The sequence below is a fragment of the Sceloporus undulatus genome, chromosome 1 (genome assembly GCF_019175285.1).
Source record: "Sceloporus undulatus isolate JIND9_A2432 ecotype Alabama chromosome 1, SceUnd_v1.1, whole genome shotgun sequence".
NCBI lineage: Eukaryota > Metazoa > Chordata > Lepidosauria > Squamata > Phrynosomatidae > Sceloporus > Sceloporus undulatus.
Genome location: NC_056522.1, coordinates 112,172,328 through 112,195,027, shown reverse-complemented (window position 1 = coordinate 112,195,027; position 22,700 = coordinate 112,172,328). Strand labels below are relative to the sequence as shown.

Here is a 22,700-nt window from a genome sequence, read left to right as displayed (position 1 = left end):
AAACATGATGTACAACAATATGGCACTTTGTGACTGGCCTGCTCTTGTGCAATGATAGTGCAAGGAGGGGGCAGTAGTCCTCAACAGTGCCACAGGGCACTACAAATCCAAAACACTGCAATGGAGATTTATGAGTGTCCTACACCTGATTGGGGAAATGCCTATCCCCCAAACTTTACACCTCCTTGCTGTGCAGTGGGAAGCCTTGATGAGCAGTGGAACATTCTGTATGGCATGTTGTTGCACATTGTCACAATTTTCTTACAAGTCAGTGATGTAGCTCTGTCACTGTAGTTATAAATCGCAGCCCTAATGCAGGATTTTGGCTGTTGTTGCATCCAGTATAATACATATCTTTTCACTTTTGCTCAAATGCAAGTTAAACTTGTAAAAATAAAAACACAAAGATGTGGATTCAATATGAGCAAATCCTTTATTAATAATGGATTTTCTTTTAAATACAAGATGCTGGCGATACTGCTTAACATAAACTCAGTAAATAAAACAGTTGGGGTTAGCCTAATAATTACATCAAATTTAGTTTTTATAAAGCAAGCAATTAAAAGGTTTTAATTGCACTTCATTTGGCTGCAAGGAAATACATAAAAATCTCTGAACTCTTGTTGGAAATTATGAAAAACTTTTTTAAAAACTACAAAACTAGGAATAACTTCTTGACTAACTTTAGAAGATTTGGCTTGCAGTGCTTATGTGCAAAATGACTTCAGTGGTTCATAATTCTGGGCAAGCTAAAGCGTTCTGAGGGTTGTAGCTGAAGCGCTATTATAGGTAGTAAAAATAATTGGCCAAAATCCAACAGGCAGCATTCATGGACAAACCTTTTGTGGGTGAGCTCCCTTCCCTCTGTAGAGTTCTCTATACCACTAAAAAAAGTGGTCTGGGAGGCTGGGACACCCCTAGTTAGTCTTGGACTGTGCACAGGACTGCAAGGAAGTAAGGACCAGTTCTGTCACATTGGTACTGCAAAGCCTGTACAATGTTGGGTTTAAACCACTAGGTTGCCTCTAGAGTTTTAGTCGGGTGGTGAAAGAGCAAATTGTTCCACTAAGAACACTTTTCTTGTGGAAGGACAGTGACTTGTCCTGATCGCACCCCCTGTAGCGCCAGAAGACTGTGCTATATCTCTCACACTGTCACTAGCACACATTGTTTTGGAGAGAGAATAGCAGGGAACAGCGAGGAAGTAAAAGCAAATAGTTCCTAACCTATTAAGACAGGAAGGTTTGGTTGGATCAAAAGCTCCCTGTAGATGGAAGAAACTTTTCCATCTATGGGAGGTGTTTGGTGAATCCAACCATCTTTATCAGTGTTACAGGTGGGATGTAGTAACTAATGCATTTAGAGATATGGACAAAGAGCCAGCATGATGTAGTGGTTTGAGCACTGGACTAGGACTCTGGACATGTGGACTCTGGAGACCTGGGTTTGAATCTCCAGCCATGGAAACCCACTGGGTAAACTTGGGCAGGCCACACACTCCGAAAAAGGCAAACTCCCTATGAACAAATCTTGCCAAGAAAACCCCATGCTAGGTTTGCCATAAGATAGAAACAACCTGAAGGCATACAACAAATAGATGGACAAGATCCTGTGGTAAAAACTCTGGTTGGCAAAACAGCAGAGTGCGCTTCCTTTCAGTTATAATTCTCTTATCTCAAGTCATTATTCTGTGTATTTTTTTCTATGTGTGAACATCTGAGATATCAAGAGGAATCACTTTTAAAAAAGCAGTGTGCTGAGATTCAGCATCAAAGATATATCAGTCAGATATGGGCCTGAAGGTAGTTACTAATACCATGCTTTCTGGACAATAATAGGATTAATTTATATGCCGCCCAATCACTGGGCATCCAGGCGGCTTACAACAGAGGGGATAATAGACGGTTCCCTGCCCTCAGGCTTACAATCTAAAAAGACACGACACAAAAGGAGAAGGGAATGGTGGCGGGGAGGGGATCAGGGTCCATCATTCTTCTTTCCCTCTGAGGCCTGGACCAAGGCAGATGGACTGGAGGGAGGGCTCTTCTTCTTAATCGAGGCTGGGCCCGATGGCGTTGGGGCTGTCCTTTCGCTCCCTCTAAGGCCAGATGACAGTTGGAAGGAGGGAGGGGAGGGCTCTTCCTCTTCAGGCCTGATGGCATTGGGCCTGTCCTTTTGTTCCCTTTAAGGCCAGATGACAGTTGGAAGGAGGGAGGGGAGGGCACAACTGGAATTCATCTTTATAGTTCCCATTTGGTAGGTGGATAGGACAGGCCTCTTTGTAGAATCCTATGCATTAGACTCATGGGAAAGGGGTGTGTGCAGATTGTTCTTATATTGAGTGTATCTGCACAAGCTACAGCTTGCCAAAAACACCTGGTGGATCACAGTGAATCTTTCTGTGATTGTCCAATAGTTTAGTTCTATGTGGCCAGGGCTCTTTGCAACAGGGAGGTTGTTTTTGATCATTTTCTACCAAAGCGTTTATTTAAGATGAGTAAAAAAAGCATCTGCAGAGGTGTCACAGGTTACTCTTAAGCTGTGGGGATGCCCCCACCACTGCACAGAATGTATGTGAACCCATCAATGCCTATGGATATAAATACAGCTTTTCCACAGATACAGTAGCATAGAGGCTATTTGGATTATAATACAGTCACTATGAATTTCCATTGGGGTATCCATCTGACACATATTTTGAAAGAGGCAGCAGAATGAGAGGCTGCAATCCTACACATACTTACCTCCAAGCAAATCTCATTGAACCTCACTGTTGGTGTTGCCACACAGCTTTTTCAAACCCACTGACATTTTAAAATCAGTTTTTGTATGTTACATTTAATTGAAGCCATATACCAAACAAAAATGTACTGTATTTTATAATCTATTTTCTAAACATGGACAGGACTCAGTTGTTCATATATTCTATTAGTTGAGAGACAATGCAAACTGTATAAAATATCTGTATACTTAATTCTACTTTGAAGAGCAAGAGAAATGCTACTACCTTTTAATGTGTTGTCTTCCATTTGGCGTTACTAGCTGGTAGACAAAACAACCAACAACAGACCCCTTCAATTGATACATTCATTTTGTTAAATATGCATTAATATTAGAGGGGGGGGGAATGCAGATATTTTTACCAGCTTACCTTTGGTAAAATGTTCTCCTAGCTATGTTTAAAATAAATATATTTTATTCATGCAGTCTACATGCACCCTAGCATCATGAAGTTGCCAGTTTGCAGCATCTGTCTTATAAGCAAATGGTTTCAAAAGAGCTGTGCCAGTCCTTGGCACTGAAAAACCTATCTATGTAATTATAGAAGCAATGTGCAATACTGGGAGGCAGTGTATTTTTAAGAACGGAATTAAAATATTAAATTAATTCTGTTGTAACAATATAGAAATTTGTGAAGTTGAAGGCTTTCATGGCCAGCATCCATAGTTTTTCATGGGTTTTTCAGGCTATGTGGCCATGTTCTAGAAAAATTTATTCCTGATGTTTTGCCAGCATCTGTGGGTGTCATCCTCAGAGAATGCGTTCTCTGAAGATGCCAGCCGGATGCTGGTGAAACGTCAGGAATAAACTCTTCTAAACCCACAAAATAAATATACAGAAATTTATTTGGATATATGATAAAATAAATGCACAGAGGTATAATATTGGTGTGTCAACCTAGAAACAATTACTATTCGGTAATAATTGACATTAGCATCAGCCAAGCTAAGCTCCCCAGTCCAGAGCCTGACAAATGACCCAGTATGCACACGGAGCTCCATATGAAACCATACTGAGGGAGATAACAGATCCACAAGGAGAGACTGGTTTCCTTCACTACACTAGATGACAGGGAGTATTTCATGAGCATTTCAGAAAAATCCAATGGGTTGTGATGCAGAGAAAGTTATGTTTTAGTTATGGAGGAATTTATGCAACACATTAGCTTTTTAGTGATGACTGATTTCAAACAGACAAAAATGTGACATATGTTCTCTGGCTCCAATCCTGTTGATCCAAGTGATTTTATTTCTCCCTATCATAGGAATGTAATGAAAAGGCAAAATGGTTAAAATTTCACTGGTGTCTGAGTGTAATTAACAGAAACATACCATCGATACGTTTGATGATGTGGGCTTCAGGTAATTCCAAGGCATGTATTAGTTAGAAATATTAAAGGAAAAAAATATTATTTCTATAATAACGAAATAACCAGGTTGCCACTGTATCTAAAGACAAATATATAACTGACATGATGCAGAGAGCATTTCATATACCATTCCAAATAATCAAATATATAGATACATAAGATATTTTAATATTTTAAACATTTGAAAGTCTGCAGTAATTTTAGTTTTATTTACTAACAAAAATAATGTGGGCTTAAATGTTTTGTACATTCTTCAATTCAAGTATTTTTTCAATAAGTAGTGAAAGTAACATGTAATAGCACCATGTTATACTGATACAGGGCAGGATTCTGTTTCACAATCTCTACTCATACCAGTAATTCTTAAAATAAGAGGTCACACTGAAGACTGTAAAATAACTTATATGAATAAAAACTGAAGCATCTGTACTACAATCTTAATATAAACACACGTTAAATACCACCATCATTATTATCTTAATTTTACATTAATTTAGCTCCAAACTGAAAAAATATAAAAAGAAAATTACAACTCTTCTGTTCACTGATTTTATAATATTTTCACTCTTCCAGCATTCAGACTAACACAAGAAATACAGTCATCCCTCCATATTTTCGGCTTTGATATTTGCAGCTTTGATTATTCACGGATTTCATTAATATGTTCTCTCTAGGACTGTTTAGGTCCTCCAGTGCAACTCTGTGGTCAATCTTTCACTAAAAGTTGCACTGAAAGACCATTTGTAGCTACTCCAGTGCCATTCTATGGTCAGTGTATGTTGGACATTGACCACAGTGTTGCACTGGAGGAACTAGAGATTCCTAGAGAGGTGTCCTCTCAGGTAAAAACAGTGTTTTTGTTATTTGTGGTTTTTCCATATTCACGGAGGTCTTGTTCCCCTAACCCTAGTGAATATGGAGGGACAACTGTAAATGCAATTAGGATAATCCCCTTTTTGATTTTCAACTGTTTTTCAAACAGTGTGGCATTGGAAAAACTACAGGTTTAAAAATTTAAAACTATTAATTTCCAATGACTGATTAAAAGTACCTACTGAAAACTGCCATAAAGAGGACAAGAAAACCTATTGTTAAAAATCAATTAAGAATTTAAAAACTATGTAATCTATTTTCATCAATGAAGATTATATTGTTGGGCATCTCTAACAATGGATAGTTCTGTGTTCTGTACCAATACAGCCAAGTAGTAAGGGCACTATTTATCAAAAATCTAGCCAGCATGTAGGCATAATGAAACCAATGTCAATATAGAATATATTTTACAATTTGCATTCATTTCAGTTGTTTTCAAAAAGACATTCTTACTGGATCAGACCTTACCTCCCCTACTGACCATATTGCCTTCTCCTGTATATGTAATAAATACATATACAGGAGCAATGGGACTGGTCAGTTACCTTAGTACTGAGTCCAAAACAGATTGACTTTTCAGCCTACTTCATATAATTGAAGTGGTCAATAACATCTTTGGAAACATAAAAGATCCCATCACTTTTTTGCTTTCTTAGCTTTTTTCAGTATGTCACACTTTTTTCTATTGGGACGCCTGCATCTTTCATCAATGCTGGGGATACATTCATAATGCCACACTTCGTCCATTTTCTCAACAGGATAAACAGCTTCAACATAATGACGGATTAGTCTCAGTCTGACAGGATCGAGTTGCTTTTTGTTACAAGCCCCTGAATGGTTGTACTGCAGTCTGAGGTTATCTGAAGTAAAGAGTTCTGGGAAAAGTCTTACAAGAAGTCTGGCAGCAAAGTTACCAACTGAAAGGCTCTGCTGTACTATCTCTCTTACTTCTTTATCAGACAGCAGATACAGAGAAGGCACAGGAAAGTCTGGTGGAGGAACAACAAGTTCTTCAAGTGGTATCTTGCAAAAATCTTTGTTGCTTCTTTCTGGAGGCAATGGTGGTCCATCAAATTCTTCTTTAAATCTTTCTGAGTTTATTGCATAGGTCAGAAATTCTCTCCTTTCAGGTCCGGGCACATGAACTTTTCTCTGCAGTTGGTATGTGCGCCTCTGCTCAGTATCTCTACGGCGACATCTTTCATCAAGCTTCCCAACAAATTCTAATGTCCATACTCTATCGTTCTTGGCTCTTGGATATAGCATTTGCACATAGTGTCGAATTAACTTAATCCTAATTGGATCAAGCTGTTTCTTGCCTAGAGAACCACTGCAATTATATTGCTTCCTTAGGTTTTCATGAGTAAACAATTCAGGGAATAAGTGAACCAGCAATCGAGAGGCAAAATTGCCTATAGACAAGCTACTTTCATAAATGTTTTTAAGCTGTTCTTTGCTTAATAGGTAGTCTGGTATAGGGACATCAAAATTGGGGGGAGGGATATTTATCTTATCAAAGTCTATAGGTACAAGCCAAATCTTTTTTGACCTTCTGCCTGGCCTTTCATATTCAAAATTATCTTCCACTTTTATAATAGACACATCATCAGGCAAACTAGAAGAATCATAGCAATCATCTCTCATCTGTTCACTCTCACTGTCATCCATATACATGCTTTCAAGTTCATCATTTATTCGTTGAACACAATGCTGCAACCAGGCCTTTCTCTCCTGCATAGCAGGAAAATAAATCTCAGTGTACCTGCGGATTACCTGAAGTCGCTGGGGGTCAAGCTCTTGCTTTCCACATTCTCCATAACAACTGTATCGCTCAGCCAACTTTCTATGATCAAAGAGTTCTGGAAACAATCTGTGTAGCAAAAAGACACAAAATTCTCCTGGAGAGGAAGCTTCATCTAAAAATTCATTTATATCATGAGCATCAAATACCCATTCAGAAACAATAGAATTACTCCTGTCCATGGGCAGAGCTTCTTCATCCTCCTTATCATCAATGACCCGATCAGCCTCATAAAAACTAGAGGACTGTATATCTGGCTGACTACTTTCCATGTCCCTCTGAGCCCAAAAACTATTGAAAAAGTCATTGACCTGAGGCAAACATTCTGCCTGCCAAACAGCAGGATTCCTAACAGAAGGATAACAGACTTCCACATAATTTCGAATGAGTTGCAGATGAAGAGATTCAAGTTTCTTTTTGTTAAGATAGCCACAAGTACTACAGGTCCTGCTTAGCTCATCGTCACTGAAGAGCTCTGGAAAAAGTTGTACAAGTAACCGGCAAGCCAAGTCTCCACCTGATGTGCTCTGATCCATGATCTGTTTAAGTTCTGAAGCGGTCAGTTGGTACTCAGGAGGGGGCCTAAATTCTGCTACAGTATCTGCTGGGCTGACATGCTTTTTAATTCTACTGACCTCTAATGATAATAAGTCTACTTTGCTGTGAAGCTGAGTCATGTTGGAATTTAAGGTATTCAGTGTGTAAAACATCTTTTGTATCAAAGAATATATATTTGGATCGGACTCAGAAGCTGAAATAGTACTGGTATCTCTTTTGCGTTGATCATTCAAATTCCGAAGACTGGAGGGACTGCTAGGATTAACTTTTTCAAACAACTCATAGGAAGTGAACAGCTCTGTTCCAGACAGAGTTTTCTTCTCTGTAATTTTGTGGGAGATCCCATATAGAGGTTTCTTATAGGATGGCATGACTGGGTTATTCAAGCCTTCTTCTTCATAAATCCATGTTGCACTGGGATTCTTGTTTGGTTGTTCCACATCTTCTTGAGTAGGTGAGCCATCTTTGTGCTTCAGATTTGAAATAAGGCCCTTTCAATGAACACATATACAATTAGTGTAAGAGGCTACGTGTAAGATAATTTATTCACTTGCCCTTAGTTAATAAATTATAGAATCAATTTATTATTTATTAACAATGTGAGGGGGGATCTTAATTGCAGACATCTCAAGGGATATTCAAAGAATCAGTAAGGCATTCATAATGAAAACAATGTACCAATTTTGCTTGTAACTCATGTACTTAGACTATTTTCTTCTTCAGAAGCATGTCTCTCCTTTCCAAACCAGCTTTTTGGAAGGAATAGGGAGGAGGAGATAGGCAGCTTTCCTTCTGTGAATTTAAATCTTTAAGTTAACTTTTCTTAGGACCCAAAGTATTAATTTTCACAGAATTGCTGGCAAGGTTCAAATTGATAGGAAATCTATGCTCATATCACAGTACTGGGTGTGTAACACAGCTCTGTGTGTATAAGGATCTTCTGCATCAAATTATTTGGCTTAGATTCTAAATTCACTCTTACAAGTGGAAAAAGGAAGATAAATTTTGCAGATTCCTCTTTCCCTCTGCAGCCTTGCTGAAATGAGAATCTGCTCTGAAGGCTTGGGAACTCTTCCAGAATGGGAGATGGGAGCTATAGTAGAAGAGTAAAAATTGGTCCCTACCCTTCCACCAGTGGGATTTTCCACTACACTGAAAGGCTTCCATAGCAGAAACTACCCTCCTGGGATTCTGCACAGTGTTATCAATCAACAAGTTATTGCAATGTACAAACTGAGAAGACTTAGCAGTCTATCTGCACCTGACATATGATGCACATCTCATTCTGCGCATTCTAATAGTATAAAGGAGAACAGTGTTATAAGAAAACACCTTTATATAACTATCTACAGTGTTTTCTAATGATTCAAATATAGCATGAAATACAGTACTGGTAATACAACACAAACCAACTGAACATGTCTTAGTATTTGGAAGAGTTCAAGAAAGAAGCAATATTAGGCACAGATTTACACAAACATTTTGCACTATTTAGGAGTCCCGTCATTTAAGATGTAAAAGGGTTGGCTATCTTGTCAACTTATTTCACTTGACAGCAAGAACATTAACATTAATTACAATGCACATGAATTCCAAATCATATGCAAGAAATCACACTTTAAAAATGTGATCATATTGAAGAATCTTTCACTTTATCTAGTTAGTATTTTTTACAGCAAAGGTAAAAGTTATATATACACATGCTCCTAAGACAGAATGAAAAAAGGATAAGAATAAAGTACTGTACTCCTTTTATAAAATGAAAAACTCCTTAAACATCACTAAAAATAGTAACATACCGAAGATACTCAACTATAAGTTGACTTAATGTGTAAGTCGAGAGCAGATTTGGGCGCCAAAACGATGAATTTTGATATGACCCATGGATAAGTTGAGGATAAAACTTAGGAGCATGTAACAAAGGATGTAAAGGATGAAGCAAAGGAAAATAATGCCAAAGAACAATTCCAGCAGGCATCACTGTTTGTGCTTATACAAAAGGCTGGATGGATGAGAGAGCAGATCAGGGGCAATGCTTCCAAGACAGATTACACTCTTGCCTTTCACCAGGGGATGGTTCCTTTTTTAAAAATAAGAGTTAAAGTACAGTACTTATATTGACCCATGAATAAGTCGACTGAGGTTTTTTGGGCCAATTTTAACCTAAATTTCTAGACTTATACATGAGTATATGCAGTATGACTTAAGATTCAAGTCTTTAGGTCTCATTGTATGTTGATCCCTTTGGTAAATCTCTGAGAAGCAATCATATAAAAAATGTCAGCTTCTTCAATTTAGTATGTTGTTTATTCTAATAAGAAAAAAGCAATGAATCAAGCACAGTGTGCCCACGTCATACATGGTCGCGCTATACGCAGCTTTCCGCTTATGCGGAAAGCTGCGCAATAAAGAGGAAATGGCGCCAGCGCTCACACCACACGCACAAGCCTCATTATTTTTAATGGGATTTGAGCATACATGGAATTTGCCTTACATGGGGGAGTCCGGAACGGATCCCCTGCATAAGGTAAGGGCACACTGTATAATCATCCCAGCCCAGGTTCCCTGATTCCCAGGTTCCCTCATTCCTCCCGTGGCCCCATCTTAGTGATGGTTGAGGATCAACAGAGGGATATCAGGGTTTTTAGTTTTTAATTGTTGTTTTATGCATTGATATTGTGTTTTAATATGTTTACTGTTTAATACTGTCTTAAGGGGGGGAGGGATAAAGTGTTTTTAATTGTCATATTTTATATTTTACTGTTGTTACCGCCCGGAGGGGTTTTGCCAGAGGCAGGAATACAAATGAATAAATTATTATTATTATAAGCCAAATGATTTTCTGTTCCATTTATAGCTGACACAAATGGACAGAAATGATCTGCTATTTCTATATCCATGTCCCATGGCTATGTTTGGTTGTCTTTTATAATGTATTTGTTCTTTCTTCTTGTCAATTTTTTTCCTTAATAAAACAAATTCAAACAGAGGAGGGGCAGGAAACCTTGTAAATACCTGAATACCTAGCACAAACAGATCTCCTATTTCTGGGATGTTTCTTAAATGGAACTTTGATCTATCTTGAACAAACTTTTTGCTAAGCAAGGTGGAAAACAAAGGCTAAAATATGTGAATTTTGTTATCAAGTACACACTATTAAATGTATAAATTATTTTAAAATGTTACTAGATTAAATGCTATAAATGAATAAAATGTAATCTCTCTCTATATATGTATAAAGGGACAAATATTCCTAGAGGGACATTTTCCACCACCATCCCATATCTATTGTGGCCCACACCAGCTATTCCTAGTTCCTCAACAAAGGTGATGAGGGATACCACAAGGTGGAGGTGAGACATGGCTTGTTTAGGGAAGAAAACACCTCCAGTGGCATAAGTCTCTTCTTTAGATCACCCCGCAGCAACTGGAGGGTGGCTCTGGAGACTCCAGAAACAGCCTTGGGGCCAGAGACAGCACAAATCTCAGAAAAGTGACCATACTGAACGGAATGGGGAAAGGTGTTTTAAATAACTGGCTTACTAGGTCATGAGGTTTTATAAGCAAAACTCAATTCATTGTGTTCTCATGTATCCCCCAGGTCCAGGCAACAGCCAAGGTCTGTAGATTAGATTCTTCCTCTACAACATTGCTAAAATCCATACATTTCTCTCGGCCTTTACCACCAAGATTCTGGTCCATGCCCTGGTGGTCTTGTGACTAGATTACTGTAACCTCCTTCTGGCAGGGCTTCCTCTCTCTCATCTCCGTCCTTTAGTTTCTGTCCAGCATTCAGCTGCACACATTATTATATCCACTCGCCACTTTGATCATGTTTCTCCTCTATTATCATCCCTTCACCGGCTCCCCTTCCCCTTGCATATCCAGTATAAGCTTTTGTTGTTGACTTTTAAAGCGGTGTATGGGCTGGCCCCTCCTTATTTATCTGAACTCCTTTCTCCTCAAGTTCCTACTCATACTCTGTGTTCTGGTGGTCAAGGTCTGCTGTCCTAGCCTAGGATTTCCACCGCCCCTTCCCGGATTCGTCCCTTCTTGCTTGCTGCCCCTCACTACTGGAACCTCCTTCCCCCACGAGCCGCATGGGTCATCACTACTTTAACCAGTTTCAAAATTGAGTTGAAGACTATATTATTCAGGGAAGTGTTCCCAGGCATTGTGTGACTGTTATCTGATTGTTATTTGATATTTGCTTTGATATGTGATATTCAATGTTTTTAATTTGTTGCTTGCTTATTTTATCTAATGCCATCTTGTATTATTATCTATTGTTTTATATGTATTTTGTTATTATCCTGTAGAATGTATGCCATTGGCAGGTTTTATTTTTAATTGTATGTACAGCGCTGTGTAAATCTACAGCACTATATAAGTAAAGTTTAATAATAATAATAATAATAATAATAATAATTCTCAGCTCACTTCATAGATCTGATGACTTTTACTATTTAAAAATGAACCTTGTGCTTCATAATCCAATTGGTGTTTAAGGTGCCTCTAAGGTGCACTCTATTACTCTAGTTTATGAACTATAATGATATATTATGTGTATAACTGGTTTTGTACAGCCTAAAACCTGTATAAAAACAAAATACAGTGCGTCCTCGCTTTACGCGGGGATCCGTTCCGGATCCCTCCGCGTAAGGCGAATTTCACCTATGCTCAAGCCCCTTCCGCCCCACGCGCTCCCCACGGCTTGAGCGTGTATGCTCAAGCCACGTAAGGCGTGCCCACGTATGACGCGGGCGCGCTGTACTCAAATACAGTACTGCACTTAACTGCTGGAAGAATTAGGTATAAACTAAATATGTAGTTACTTTCCACATTTAAAGGAATTACCTCTTGTGTAAGGTTTCTTTTTTTCACACTTGGTAGAATTTCTTGGTGGTTTCTTGAGCCATCACAACCAAACAAGGTCCGTTTTCGTTTGTTGGTGTCTTGCAGGCAATTCACTAAACTCTCCAGTGAATTTTTCTCAGGTTTTGAGATTACAGAACAATCTAGCACTTCATCTATTTTCTCTGTTTCTACTTTCATTGTATTTTTGGTAACTGATCCTGGGGGGGGAAGGTAACAAATGAGTCACTGACAGGAAGCTCATTAGATTGTTACTGAATTCAAATAGGAGTTCTATTGTTATGATTTAATTTGTATTTGAATACCATACAGCATTTTATATATTTTAAATATTACTCATGAGGGAATCCACACCCTTATTGAGACTAGTTCAATACATTATCTTATCATAAATAGCTTTACCTAGTATACGGTAACTTAAAAAATTATCTCAGCATTTATTTATTTATTTAATATTTCAGCATTCTCTATTATTAAAATTCTGGTCCCCAATTTAACTGTATTCAGTTAAATTAATCATACAGTTCTTTCTCCAAAGCAATTACAGCACTAAAGACAAGGCAATAGTGAAAGCAAAACCTACAGCTAGGAAACGTATAGCTAGTGAAAAATGATGAGTTTTAACATATGATTAACAAAAACATTTTCATTTGTTAGCACTATGTACTAAATGTATTTTAGTATAATCTCCTAAGTATTTTGGTCTGATAAGAGAATATATTAAGCAGTGGAATATTACCTTCTCCATTCTCTTCATCACATAATTCAGCTGAATTCATATTCTGTTCCTCTGCATTAACAAAGAGAAACAAGTTAAACACACATGAAACCTTAGAAGACACTAAAGCAATAAGAAGCTGTCCAAAACCACTATTTCTACTGCATGTGAAAAGAGCTGCCCCATTTACCATATTGCTGGGAAACACTGGCTAGAATCCAACTGGGAAATCTGCTGATGAAAGAAAGTGCTTCTGTAAGTAGAATTGGGAGGGTACTTTCATCACTGCACTAAAGCCCCTAGGCACCTGGAAACCTGCTCTGAAGGACTGGGAAACCCCCCAGTGTCAATTTTCAGGCACCACTGAGGACTCAAAGATAATGAAAGGTTCATTTTTCTGGTGGCACACAACTTTTAAGCTATTGAATGTTATGTTATATGTAGAAACAATTTCTAGAATTAGGCTTGCACTGGCTTTCTTAAGAGCAGTAGGGTCCAGTGTGAAAGGCTACATGGAAAGACAAGTGGTCATATAAGAAAGTGGAATGAGATTAGCAACAAATATTTTCATTTACAGAGGGAGCTTGAATTCAATAGATTTTCCACACTAAAGGATGTGATTTTGAAACTTATACTCCCGTCCCTCACTACCCTTACCACCACCAATTCCCACATTACAGAACAAACTTTAGGAAAGTGCATCAGTAAGGGCATCAGAAAGCTGAGAGCATTCTCTTCTATGAGCTTATGGGATTCAGGATCCAACCCACACTACTTGCTTGAATTTTGTGTTAAGGACACAAGCTGTGTTCTTATTGTTTTGATCCACTTACTGTTTGGATCCACTAGTGCTTTCATTTGTTTTTTTAAACAAAAATCTTTGTGTTAAAAAACAAAAGAACACTAGTTGATCCAAACAGTAAGTTTCCGCCAGGCCTTGTAATATAAGTTATTATTTTTTTCTGTGAACACCTAAACTTGTAATAATTTTTAGGCATGTTTAGTTAGAATTACAAAGAGCAGGTTTGGACTTAGAGGAAGGAGTAAAAACAGGAGAATGGAACATCAACAATTTTAAGATATACAGATGGCACCATACTAGTACTAGTGGAAAACATCATGGACTTGGAACAATTACTAAGGGAGATCAAGGAAAAAACTGAAAAGACAGGTTTGTTGCTGAACATAAAGAAAACAAAAATAATGACCACAGAGGATCTACACAAATTCAACCTAGACAATGAGGAAATTTAAATAAAGATTTCCCATACTGTGAATCAAACATTGATCAGAAAGGAGACTGCACTCAAGACATAAGAAGCAGACTAGGAATGGGAAGGGCAGCAACAAAAGAACTAGGCAAGCTCTTAAAGAGTAAAGATATACAACTCAGCACTAATGTTATAATTGCCCAGTCCGTTATACTCCCTGTCACCATGTATGGCTATGAGAACTGGACAGTGAAGAAAGCAGATTGGAAGAAAATCAACTCATTTGAGATGTGGTGCTGAAGAAGAGTGCTAGGAATGCTGTCGATGGCCAAAAAAGACAAAGAAATAGGTCCTAGAAAAGATCAAGACTGAACTTTCCCTGGAAGCCAAGATGATTAAATTGAGGCTGCTGTTTTTGACCACATCATGAGAAGACATAAATCATTAGCAAAGACGAGAAGGCTAGATTCAATTAGAGATATCAGGTCTGAATCTACAAGATGGAAGCAGAACAGTGGAGGACAGGGGGCCTTGGAGAAGTCTCATACATAGGATCCCTATGAGTTGAGTTGACTCAAGGGCAGTGAACAACAACAACAGAGGTTTAAGAACATATGCTTCGGCAATTTGTGAAGTAGAAATCTGAAGATCCTAAAGATTAAGGTGTGTATTTTGCTTAGAAAACAGTGTGTAGGTAGAATGAGTTAGCTGTATAGATAATCTAGTTTCTCCTTTTCTCTTGGTTTGATTCAAACTCATCCCAAGTTACTTATTAGGCTTACTCACATCTCTTTTAACTGTCCATCCTTAACAGGACGTGACCTACAGTCTAAACTGAATTCTGTATATGTCTTCAAAACAGTAAAAGCAATTATTAAGTTAGTGTACTGTTGAGCATGATCTGTGTGGGTTTGGGGGTTTTTTGCCCCTGCACTCTTTACTCACTGAATTCAAAGCCGTAAGCCATATTAGTCTGGAAAACCAGTATGCAAAGGGATGTTGTAGCACCTTCGAGGTTTGCTGAAAGAAAGAGGTTGGTAGCATGAGCATTCGTAGACTTCAGCTGTATTGTGCCTTTGTAGTATGGTCCTTCATGCACACTTAAGAGGGCGTAGGTTCCTACTGAACACAGTGGAATGGATTACTTCTGAGTATGGCTGTAAACCTTATTCATGCTTAGCTATACGTCAGCCCTGTTAAACTCTGGAGAAGAGCTAAATTTTACTAGCTTCGGGGCAGGGACAGACCTTATGATCAGCTAGTTTCCAGCTCCAAAGTAATCTTTTCCCTTACCAAAACACACAGCAGAAATAATCCACTTTGAGTCTGGTTTAACTGCCCTGGCTCAATGCTAGGGAATTCTAGGAGCTGTAGTTTTTGTGAGACATTTAGCCTTCTCTGTGAGAGAGAATGAGAAACTACAGTTCTCAGGATTCCCTAGGACTGAGTCAGGGCACTAAAGCACTCACAAACTGGGTTATTTGTACAGTGTGTTTTGGACCTTACCTGCTCCCATTTAAGGTGTTTTGGACCTTACTTGCTGCCTTCCCACCCACATAAACCTGTGAGAAGCAGTTCCTACCAGCAGGTCACCTGGAGGCCACTTAAGGTGAGTTAGCACCCCTGTCTTATGGGGTTACTTCCAATATCCTATTTCTTCCTTCATGAAGACTCCAATGGTAGCTTCTACTCACTTATTTGCCAGGCAAGTGAGGGAAAGTTATAAGTAGCAGCTGCTTCTGCTCACTTGCCTGCGAAAGCAAAGATTTCTATGTTGCCCAGAGCACAAATGACCAGGTCACCTTCACAGCCACCATCACTCTGGGGAGCACATGAGGACCTGGTCAGCTAAGCTGACAGGAAGAACAAGACTAGCAGTGAGCCAGCAAGATAAAGATGCTGCTGCAAAGGCATGCTTGCATGTGTATTTCCCATGGAGAGTGCAACAGCTGAGGCTGGGAGCAGGAGGGACAGTCATTACAGCTCTGCCACAGAGCGAGTTTACAAGGGAGCGAGGGAACAGTGGTGATTACAAGGAGCCACCAGATGCACTCGCTCACCTGTGTCCCTTCTCTGGACAAGAGTGCAGCTGGAACTGGACCCAGCCCTCCATGCCCAAAGAAAGAAAGAGAGCAGGGAAAGGAAGGAGGCAGAGGCAGCATCAACTTTGCATGCTCTCTTTCTCTCTCTGGGCAACAAAGTAAGGGCAATCTGATGCATCAGGCCCAGTCACCACAGCAGTCCTCCAAGGAGCCATGCCACTGCTTGCTTATACAGCATGTGCTGTAAGCCCATCCTACTTTTTCTTCTCTCTCTCTCAGCAACATGATTAGAACCCAGGACTACCACTGGATGACCATGCTTGAGGTGATTCCCCTCCAGAGAGCTACAATGGTGCAGTGCAGGCCTGCACAACATAAAGCCTGGAGGGCACATGCAATTTTGAGTAGCCCACAAGGATGTAGAACGACTTCAAGGCTCCTCTGCCATGTGGCCTCCTACTGAGGAGAGAGAGGGCCATGTGTTGGAGGATGGGCAAACACTTGCCTTGCAAGGCTCCTCCACTGTTTCTCTTTCTCCTAAGAAGGCCAGGCAGCGGAGGAAGAAGAGGGCCAAACGCTCACCTCTCAAGGCTTTTCTGCCTCTTGGCTTTCTTCTGAGGAGAGGGCTGGGCAGAGGAGGGGGAGGATGGAATTAATATTAACAATATTAATTATTAATAAATATTTAATTAAAATCAATTTGCAGCCCACAGAAGTTCAATCTACTTTAATTTTGGCTCGAACCTACTGTCAAGTTGTGCAGGTCTGGTGCAGTGGCTTGAGTGTTAAAGACTATGAGCCCAAACAGACAGGCCAAAATAAAGCTGCTTTGGGTCACTCTGGAGGTGTGCTGTTTAAACGACACACACATTGTAAGAGGCCAGAAGCTGTGCCAAAGTTGCGCTCCAGTCCTTAGGACTGTAGCATGGCTTTGGCATGGCTTCCAGCTTCTTAGGACACATGCATCATTTAAACAGCATACCTCCAGAGTGACCCAAAGCAGCTTTATTTTGGCCTGTCTGTTTGGGCCCTAACACTCTGGGGACCAGGGTCCGAATCCCACTGGGTGACCTTGGGCAAGTGGCACACTCTCAGCCTTATAGGGGAAAGCTATGGCAAAGGCCCTTCCCCAAAACCATCCCTTCTCCTTTTGTGTCCTGCCTTTTTAGACTGTAAGCCTGAGGGCAGGGGACCGTGTAAATAAAAGTAGTAATAACTGTAAGCTGCTCTGAGAGCCTTTAGGGCTGAAGGGCCAGGTATCAACACCGTAAATAAATAAATAAATAAATAAATCCCCCTCTGAACAATTAAGTCTTGCCAAGAGGAAGCCCCATGGCAGGGTCGACATGAGTTGGGGAACGACTTGGAAGGCTCAGAAAAACAACAACAACAACATCATCAACTCCAGAAGTTTTTCTTTTAGTCTTGTGAAAGGCTCTGAGGAGGAGGAGGAGGAGGGAAGAGGAGAGCGGCGGCGCCCCTCCTTCTCTCCCAACTATGCCGCCGGGGAAGTTCAGTCATCAGTCAGTCTCTCAGAGGCCAGTGGGCGCGCGGGAACTCTTCGCTTTTGGGGGGGCGGAGCCAGGTCACGTGGCTTTCCCCAAATGATCGCGAACGGCTCCGAGCCGTAGAACGCCAAGGATGCCATGGTTCCTCCGCGCGAGGCTGAGAGGGAAGCGGTGATGGCGGTGGGGGAGGGAGTGGGGTTGCGCGGGCGCTCAACCCCACTCCCTTCCCCGACCCCAACCGTTTCCCTCTCGGCCTCGCGCGCCCTTCCTCCCGCGCGAGGGGCTTTGCCTCACCGGCTTCATCTTCTTCTGAGGCTTTCTTTTTCCAAGATTGATACCGCAGTGTGGGAACCCAACCCACGCCACATGCGCGCGCGCCTCCCGAGTGGACCGAGCGAGGCTCGATGAGAGAAAAGTTCTGAGGGGGCAAAAAAGGGGGCTTACCTGGTTCCTTCTTAGGCACTGTGGAAGGTCGGGGGAAGTGGGAGAAGAGGAGGAGGAGGAGGCGGGTGGGCGGGCTTTTTCCCTGCCCACTTGGTCTCGAGTGGGTGTTTTTTTTCCCTTTCCTCCTCCTCCTCCCCTTGTTCCCCCTTCCTTAGAAAGCGGCGGTAGCGCAGGCTCCCGTGTCTTTCCCCTCCCACTTAAAGCTTGGTGTGGATATATATATGTGTGTGTGTGGGTCCGCGCGCGCTGCGCTCTCGCGTGACGTGACTGGACGGTGTGTCATTTCCGCACAAGGACTCTTAAGCCCCCCTTCCTCGAGGGGAGAACAAAAAGAGATCTATACAGCATAAACACCACTGCCACCCGGGACCCTGAGTGTGCTGGCGGGGAGAGGCGAGCTGAGGCGAGGCACCATGGCGGCCCCCGCAGCCCCTTCGTTCTTTTCACACAGCTTCGCTCTCTCTCTCTTTCTCCTGCCCCCCCCTCCGCGCGCGCTCGCAAGCCCCGCCCCTTTCCTGGTGGCCGTGCCCCGGTCAGGGTTTCTCTTTAAAAAGCCGTTAGGGAGCGTCGGTTGGTCTCGCGCCCCGCTTTTCGCCTCAGCCTCTCCGCCCCCTCCCCCAAGTCACCAGACACTGGTGTTAACAACTGTTAATAAAAGACGCAGGCGCACACAGTGGCCTCGTGAGAGAGGTGTCCACGCAACTGAAATAAAACACACGCTTGGCGGGAGGGTTGTTTGGGAGGAAGCGAAAGGAGCGAGGGTGGCTTCTTGTGAGGCTGAGAAATTACCTCACGAGGAGAAACGCTGAGCTGCGTCCACACTGGAGACATAACGCGGTTTCACACCGCTTCAGCTGCCATAGCTCCATGCTGTGGAATTATGGGGGTGGTAGTTTGCTGTGGCACCTCTAGCTACAAATGCCTAGTATTCTCTCTAGGAATCTCTAGGTCCTTCAGTGCGACTTTTAGTGACAGTTGACCATAGAGTTGCGCTGGAGGACCTAGAGACTCCAGAGAACGTATTAATTAAATCCGTGCATAATGAAATCCACAAATATCAAAGCCACAAATATGGAGGGATGAATCTATTTCGTTTTGGAAAAGTAAACACATTAATAAGGGCAGTTTTTTGTGGGTCTTTTGGGCTATGTGGCCATGTCCTAGAAGAGTTCCTGATGTTTCGCCAGAATCTGTGGCTGGCATCTTCAGAGAAGATGAAGATGCCAGCCACAGATGCTGGTGAAACGTCAGGAATAAACTCTTCTAGAACATGGCCACATAGCCCAAAAGACCCACAAAAAACTATGGATGCCGCCATGAAAGCCTTTGACTTCCAATTAATAAGGTTTCCCTCAGCCCTGCAAAATGGTTCAAGCAAACTTTTGCCACTAATGCTTCTACTCACTGGGTTTGTTTTAAAATACAAAATAGTACAAGAACTCAGCTCTGTATTAGTGGGCTCACCAGAGCTGCTTTTATTCCATAAATTAAAATAAAATAAAATGGGGGGGAGTGGCTTGTGGAGAATTAATGTAGAAATATCTGTGAATTTGGCCTTTATATCTCTGTGGAGCTTTCATGGTCTCTCATGCAGCAGTATGGGTGCCAATTGTTAAAGCAGGATCGTAGAGGCAGAATTTGGTTGGGTCTTCCTGCATGGAAGGGGATTGGACTTGATGGCCCTTGAAGTCTCTTAGAATCAGGGTGACCAGATATCATTACCACAAAGGAGGACAAGGCGCCACAGAATGTAGGACGGTCAAGAAAAATGTAAGGACATGACCAAATAAAAGCTAAAAACATTCCTGTAAATGTAAATTCACGCTCAAAAGGGAGGACATTTTGGAATTCCTCCTGGACACGAGGCTGAAATGTAGGACATGTCCTGGGAAAGGAGGGCATCTGCTCATCCTGGACCACAAGGGCCATCTACTTCAATCACCTTGACGCACAGAAATATACAGCTAAACCTGAAAGATATTAAAGACCAGTTGGTTATGACCAGGTCCAAAACAGCGCATACACAGTCAGCCTTCTGTATGCGTCAATTCAAGCATCCATGGATTGAAAATATTTTTAAAATATATAAATTCCCAAAAGGAAAACTTCATTTTGCTATTTTATAATAGGGGTACCATTTTACTATGCCACTGTATATAATGGGGCTTGAACATCCACAGATTTTGCTATCCATGAGGGGTCCTGCAACCAAACCCCTGCGGATACCAAGGGCCCACTGTATTTTGTGATCTAAACAGATAACAACAAATTGTTAAAACAGTTTAATAAGAACAGCTCAAGATTTGGTATCATTAACCAATATGCAACATTTGTATAGCTTCCTATTTGTACCCTTGAGACTGCAGAATTGTTTCTCATTGACTGTATAAGGTAAAAGGTTCACCTCCAGTATTTCAGTTTCCTGTATTATCTTTCAAAAATAAAGAATGCTTAAAACATCTAAATACATAATTTATCTTTATTAAAACTTAAGGGAGAAAGGCAGGGATATCACACTATGAACCAACGGGGTTTACATCAACCAAGTCATTTGGATGGTATTTAATAACATTTAGCATCAGTATAATATATGTGAGAGTCAGAGTGGTGTAATGATTAGAGTGTTGGACTACAACTCATTCCCTGCTCAGCCATGGAAACCTACTGGAAGACACTGGGCAAGTCACATACTCTCAGCCTCAGAAAACTCCAGGATAGGTTCACCTTGGGTCACCATAAATTGGAGATGACTTGAAGGTGCAGTTTGGGAAAAGGTTTGAACAGAAAGGGGAAACATCTTCCTTGTATATATTTTTTGTTGTTGCTGTTGTGTGAACAGCAGCAACAATAACAAATATATGCAAGGAAGGTGTTTCCACTTTCTCTTCAAACCTTTCCCCGAACTGCACCCTTGGTTTAATCGCTTAATCCTTGTTCTGTATTGAAGTTAAGTCTGAAAACCACATTTCCCTGGGAGCAATCCACACAGAACACATTCATGGGATTACACTAAGTGCCTAAGTATATAAAATTACACTTGCACATGTATGGAGTCCCATATAATCCAGCTATTTTCCAGTCATTTCCCCACATTATTGTCTTCCTGCTGCAAGCTCCTTTAGGCAGAGACCTATCTGTTAGATTATGATACTCTTAAAGAGTGGGGGAACCTTTTTTATGGTTAAATTCCAGTCTGAGGACGGTGGGCAGCCAAGGAGGATTTGGTGCTACACCTTCACTCCATTTCTTGATTCCAGTGGGCTACATGCATTCCTTCCAGGGAAGCCAAATAGGAAGCTCATTTCCAAATTTCCAAAAATGGACCTCAGACCTTGTTTTAGGCCATGGTCTTATGCCTTTTGGAAGTGCAATTCTTTTGGTGAATGATTTAAAAGGTGGAGGGGAAAACACTGTGCTGTGTCTGCGCTACATGATTCTAGGCTAAGTGCACCAAATGGAGCCAAGGACAGGCAGCAGGCAGGGCCAAAACAGGGGCTGAGCCTGTTGCAATTTCTACTTTGGACATTGTTTTACCAAATTCCTGCCTGCAAACTACACCTCCGCTCCATGGAACATGTGTGTTATGTGCCTTTGAGTTGTTTCTGACTGATGGCTGACCCCAAGTCAACTGTTGCAATAATAATAGCAAATACAATTCTATACTGCTTATCAGTGCACTTAAGCACTCCTAAGCAGTTACAATGTATAGGCCAATTGCCCCCAACAAGCTGGGTACTCATTTTACTGACCTACAAAAGGATGGAGGGTTGAGTGGACGCGGGAGCCTTACCTGGGATCAAACTCACAACCTTGTGGCTGCAGTACTGGCATTTAACGACTGCACCACTAGGGCTACCTCTCATGGGGTTTTCTTGGCAAGATTTTGGTTCCCTGAGGCTGAGAGCATGTGACTTGCCCAAGGTCATCTAGTGAATTTCATGTTTGAGTGGGGAATCAAACTCTGGTCTCTTGAGTTGTAGTCCAACAGTTAAACCACTATGCCACATTGCCTCTAATAGCTTCAATACAGGATATATAATATTTTATTAATATCCATGACATCTTTATCCTCTTTTTAAATGCATCCCAAATACGTACTACAGAGGTCTTGAACTGGGAGCCTTGGGCCATATTTGGCCCTAAGTATTAAGTAGCTACTGTTTCTGCATATGTTTAAAAAATAGCCACTAGAAAATGGTTACAAACATTTAAGTATGTTACATGTATTATAAACTGGAACATTTCTAATTAGCCATCATGCTGTAAATACCAACAGCCTAATCTGCTGGAATTCATTCTTCTGTGCCATAAATGCCAGTGCTACTACTTCTCATCTCTATACAATAAGCTTCACCTACTGGGATTACTTTTTCCTCTTCACAATTGTTACTGGAAGGGAAATCTTACCTGGCTATCTTCACTTAATATATAATTTAAAAGGGAAAGCATACCTACCTAGTTCTGCAGACCGATTATCTGCAAGCTCTTTACATTGTGAGGGCTAACAAATATGGGCAGAC

General features: G+C 41.0%; 1 protein-coding gene across 4 annotated transcripts; it reads right to left on the bottom strand.

The window, feature by feature from the left end:
• Positions 1-4,971: 4,971 nt before the first annotated feature.
• On the bottom strand, positions 4,972-18,655 carry BEND3 (BEN domain containing 3). 4 transcript variants are annotated; one of them, XM_042445956.1, is made up of 4 exons: positions 18,181-18,655; positions 12,997-13,039; positions 12,240-12,457; positions 4,972-7,873 (listed from the first exon to the last, which is right to left on the bottom strand). In XM_042445956.1, exons 2-4 carry the CDS (start codon positions 13,034-13,036, stop codon positions 5,660-5,662), a joined length of 2,472 nt encoding a protein of 823 aa, XP_042301890.1. In that variant the 5' UTR covers positions 13,037-13,039; positions 18,181-18,655; the 3' UTR covers positions 4,972-5,659. The 4 variants fall into 4 exon arrangements, with proteins under 4 accessions (XP_042301890.1, XP_042301888.1, XP_042301887.1 ...); XM_042445954.1 differs by lacking the exon at positions 18,181-18,655 and adding an exon at positions 15,132-17,067 and having other exon boundaries at positions 12,997-13,047; XM_042445953.1 differs by lacking the exon at positions 18,181-18,655 and adding an exon at positions 15,132-17,067.
• Positions 18,656-22,700: the final 4,045 nt, after the last annotated feature.

Excerpts from the sequence above, each read along its gene's own strand:
- BEND3 (XM_042445952.1), bottom strand. The coding sequence starts at position 13,168 with ATGGTAAATGGGGCAGCTCTTTTCACATGCAGTAGAAATAGTGGTTTT. Across the intron at positions 12,458-12,996 it reads TGATGAAGAGAATGGAGAAG|GATCAGTTACCAAAAATACA; the intron begins GTAATATTCCAC and ends TTCCCCCCCCAG. Across the intron at positions 7,874-12,239 it reads AAAGAAACCTTACACAAGAG|GGCCTTATTTCAAATCTGAA; the intron begins GTAATTCCTTTA and ends GTTCATTGAAAG.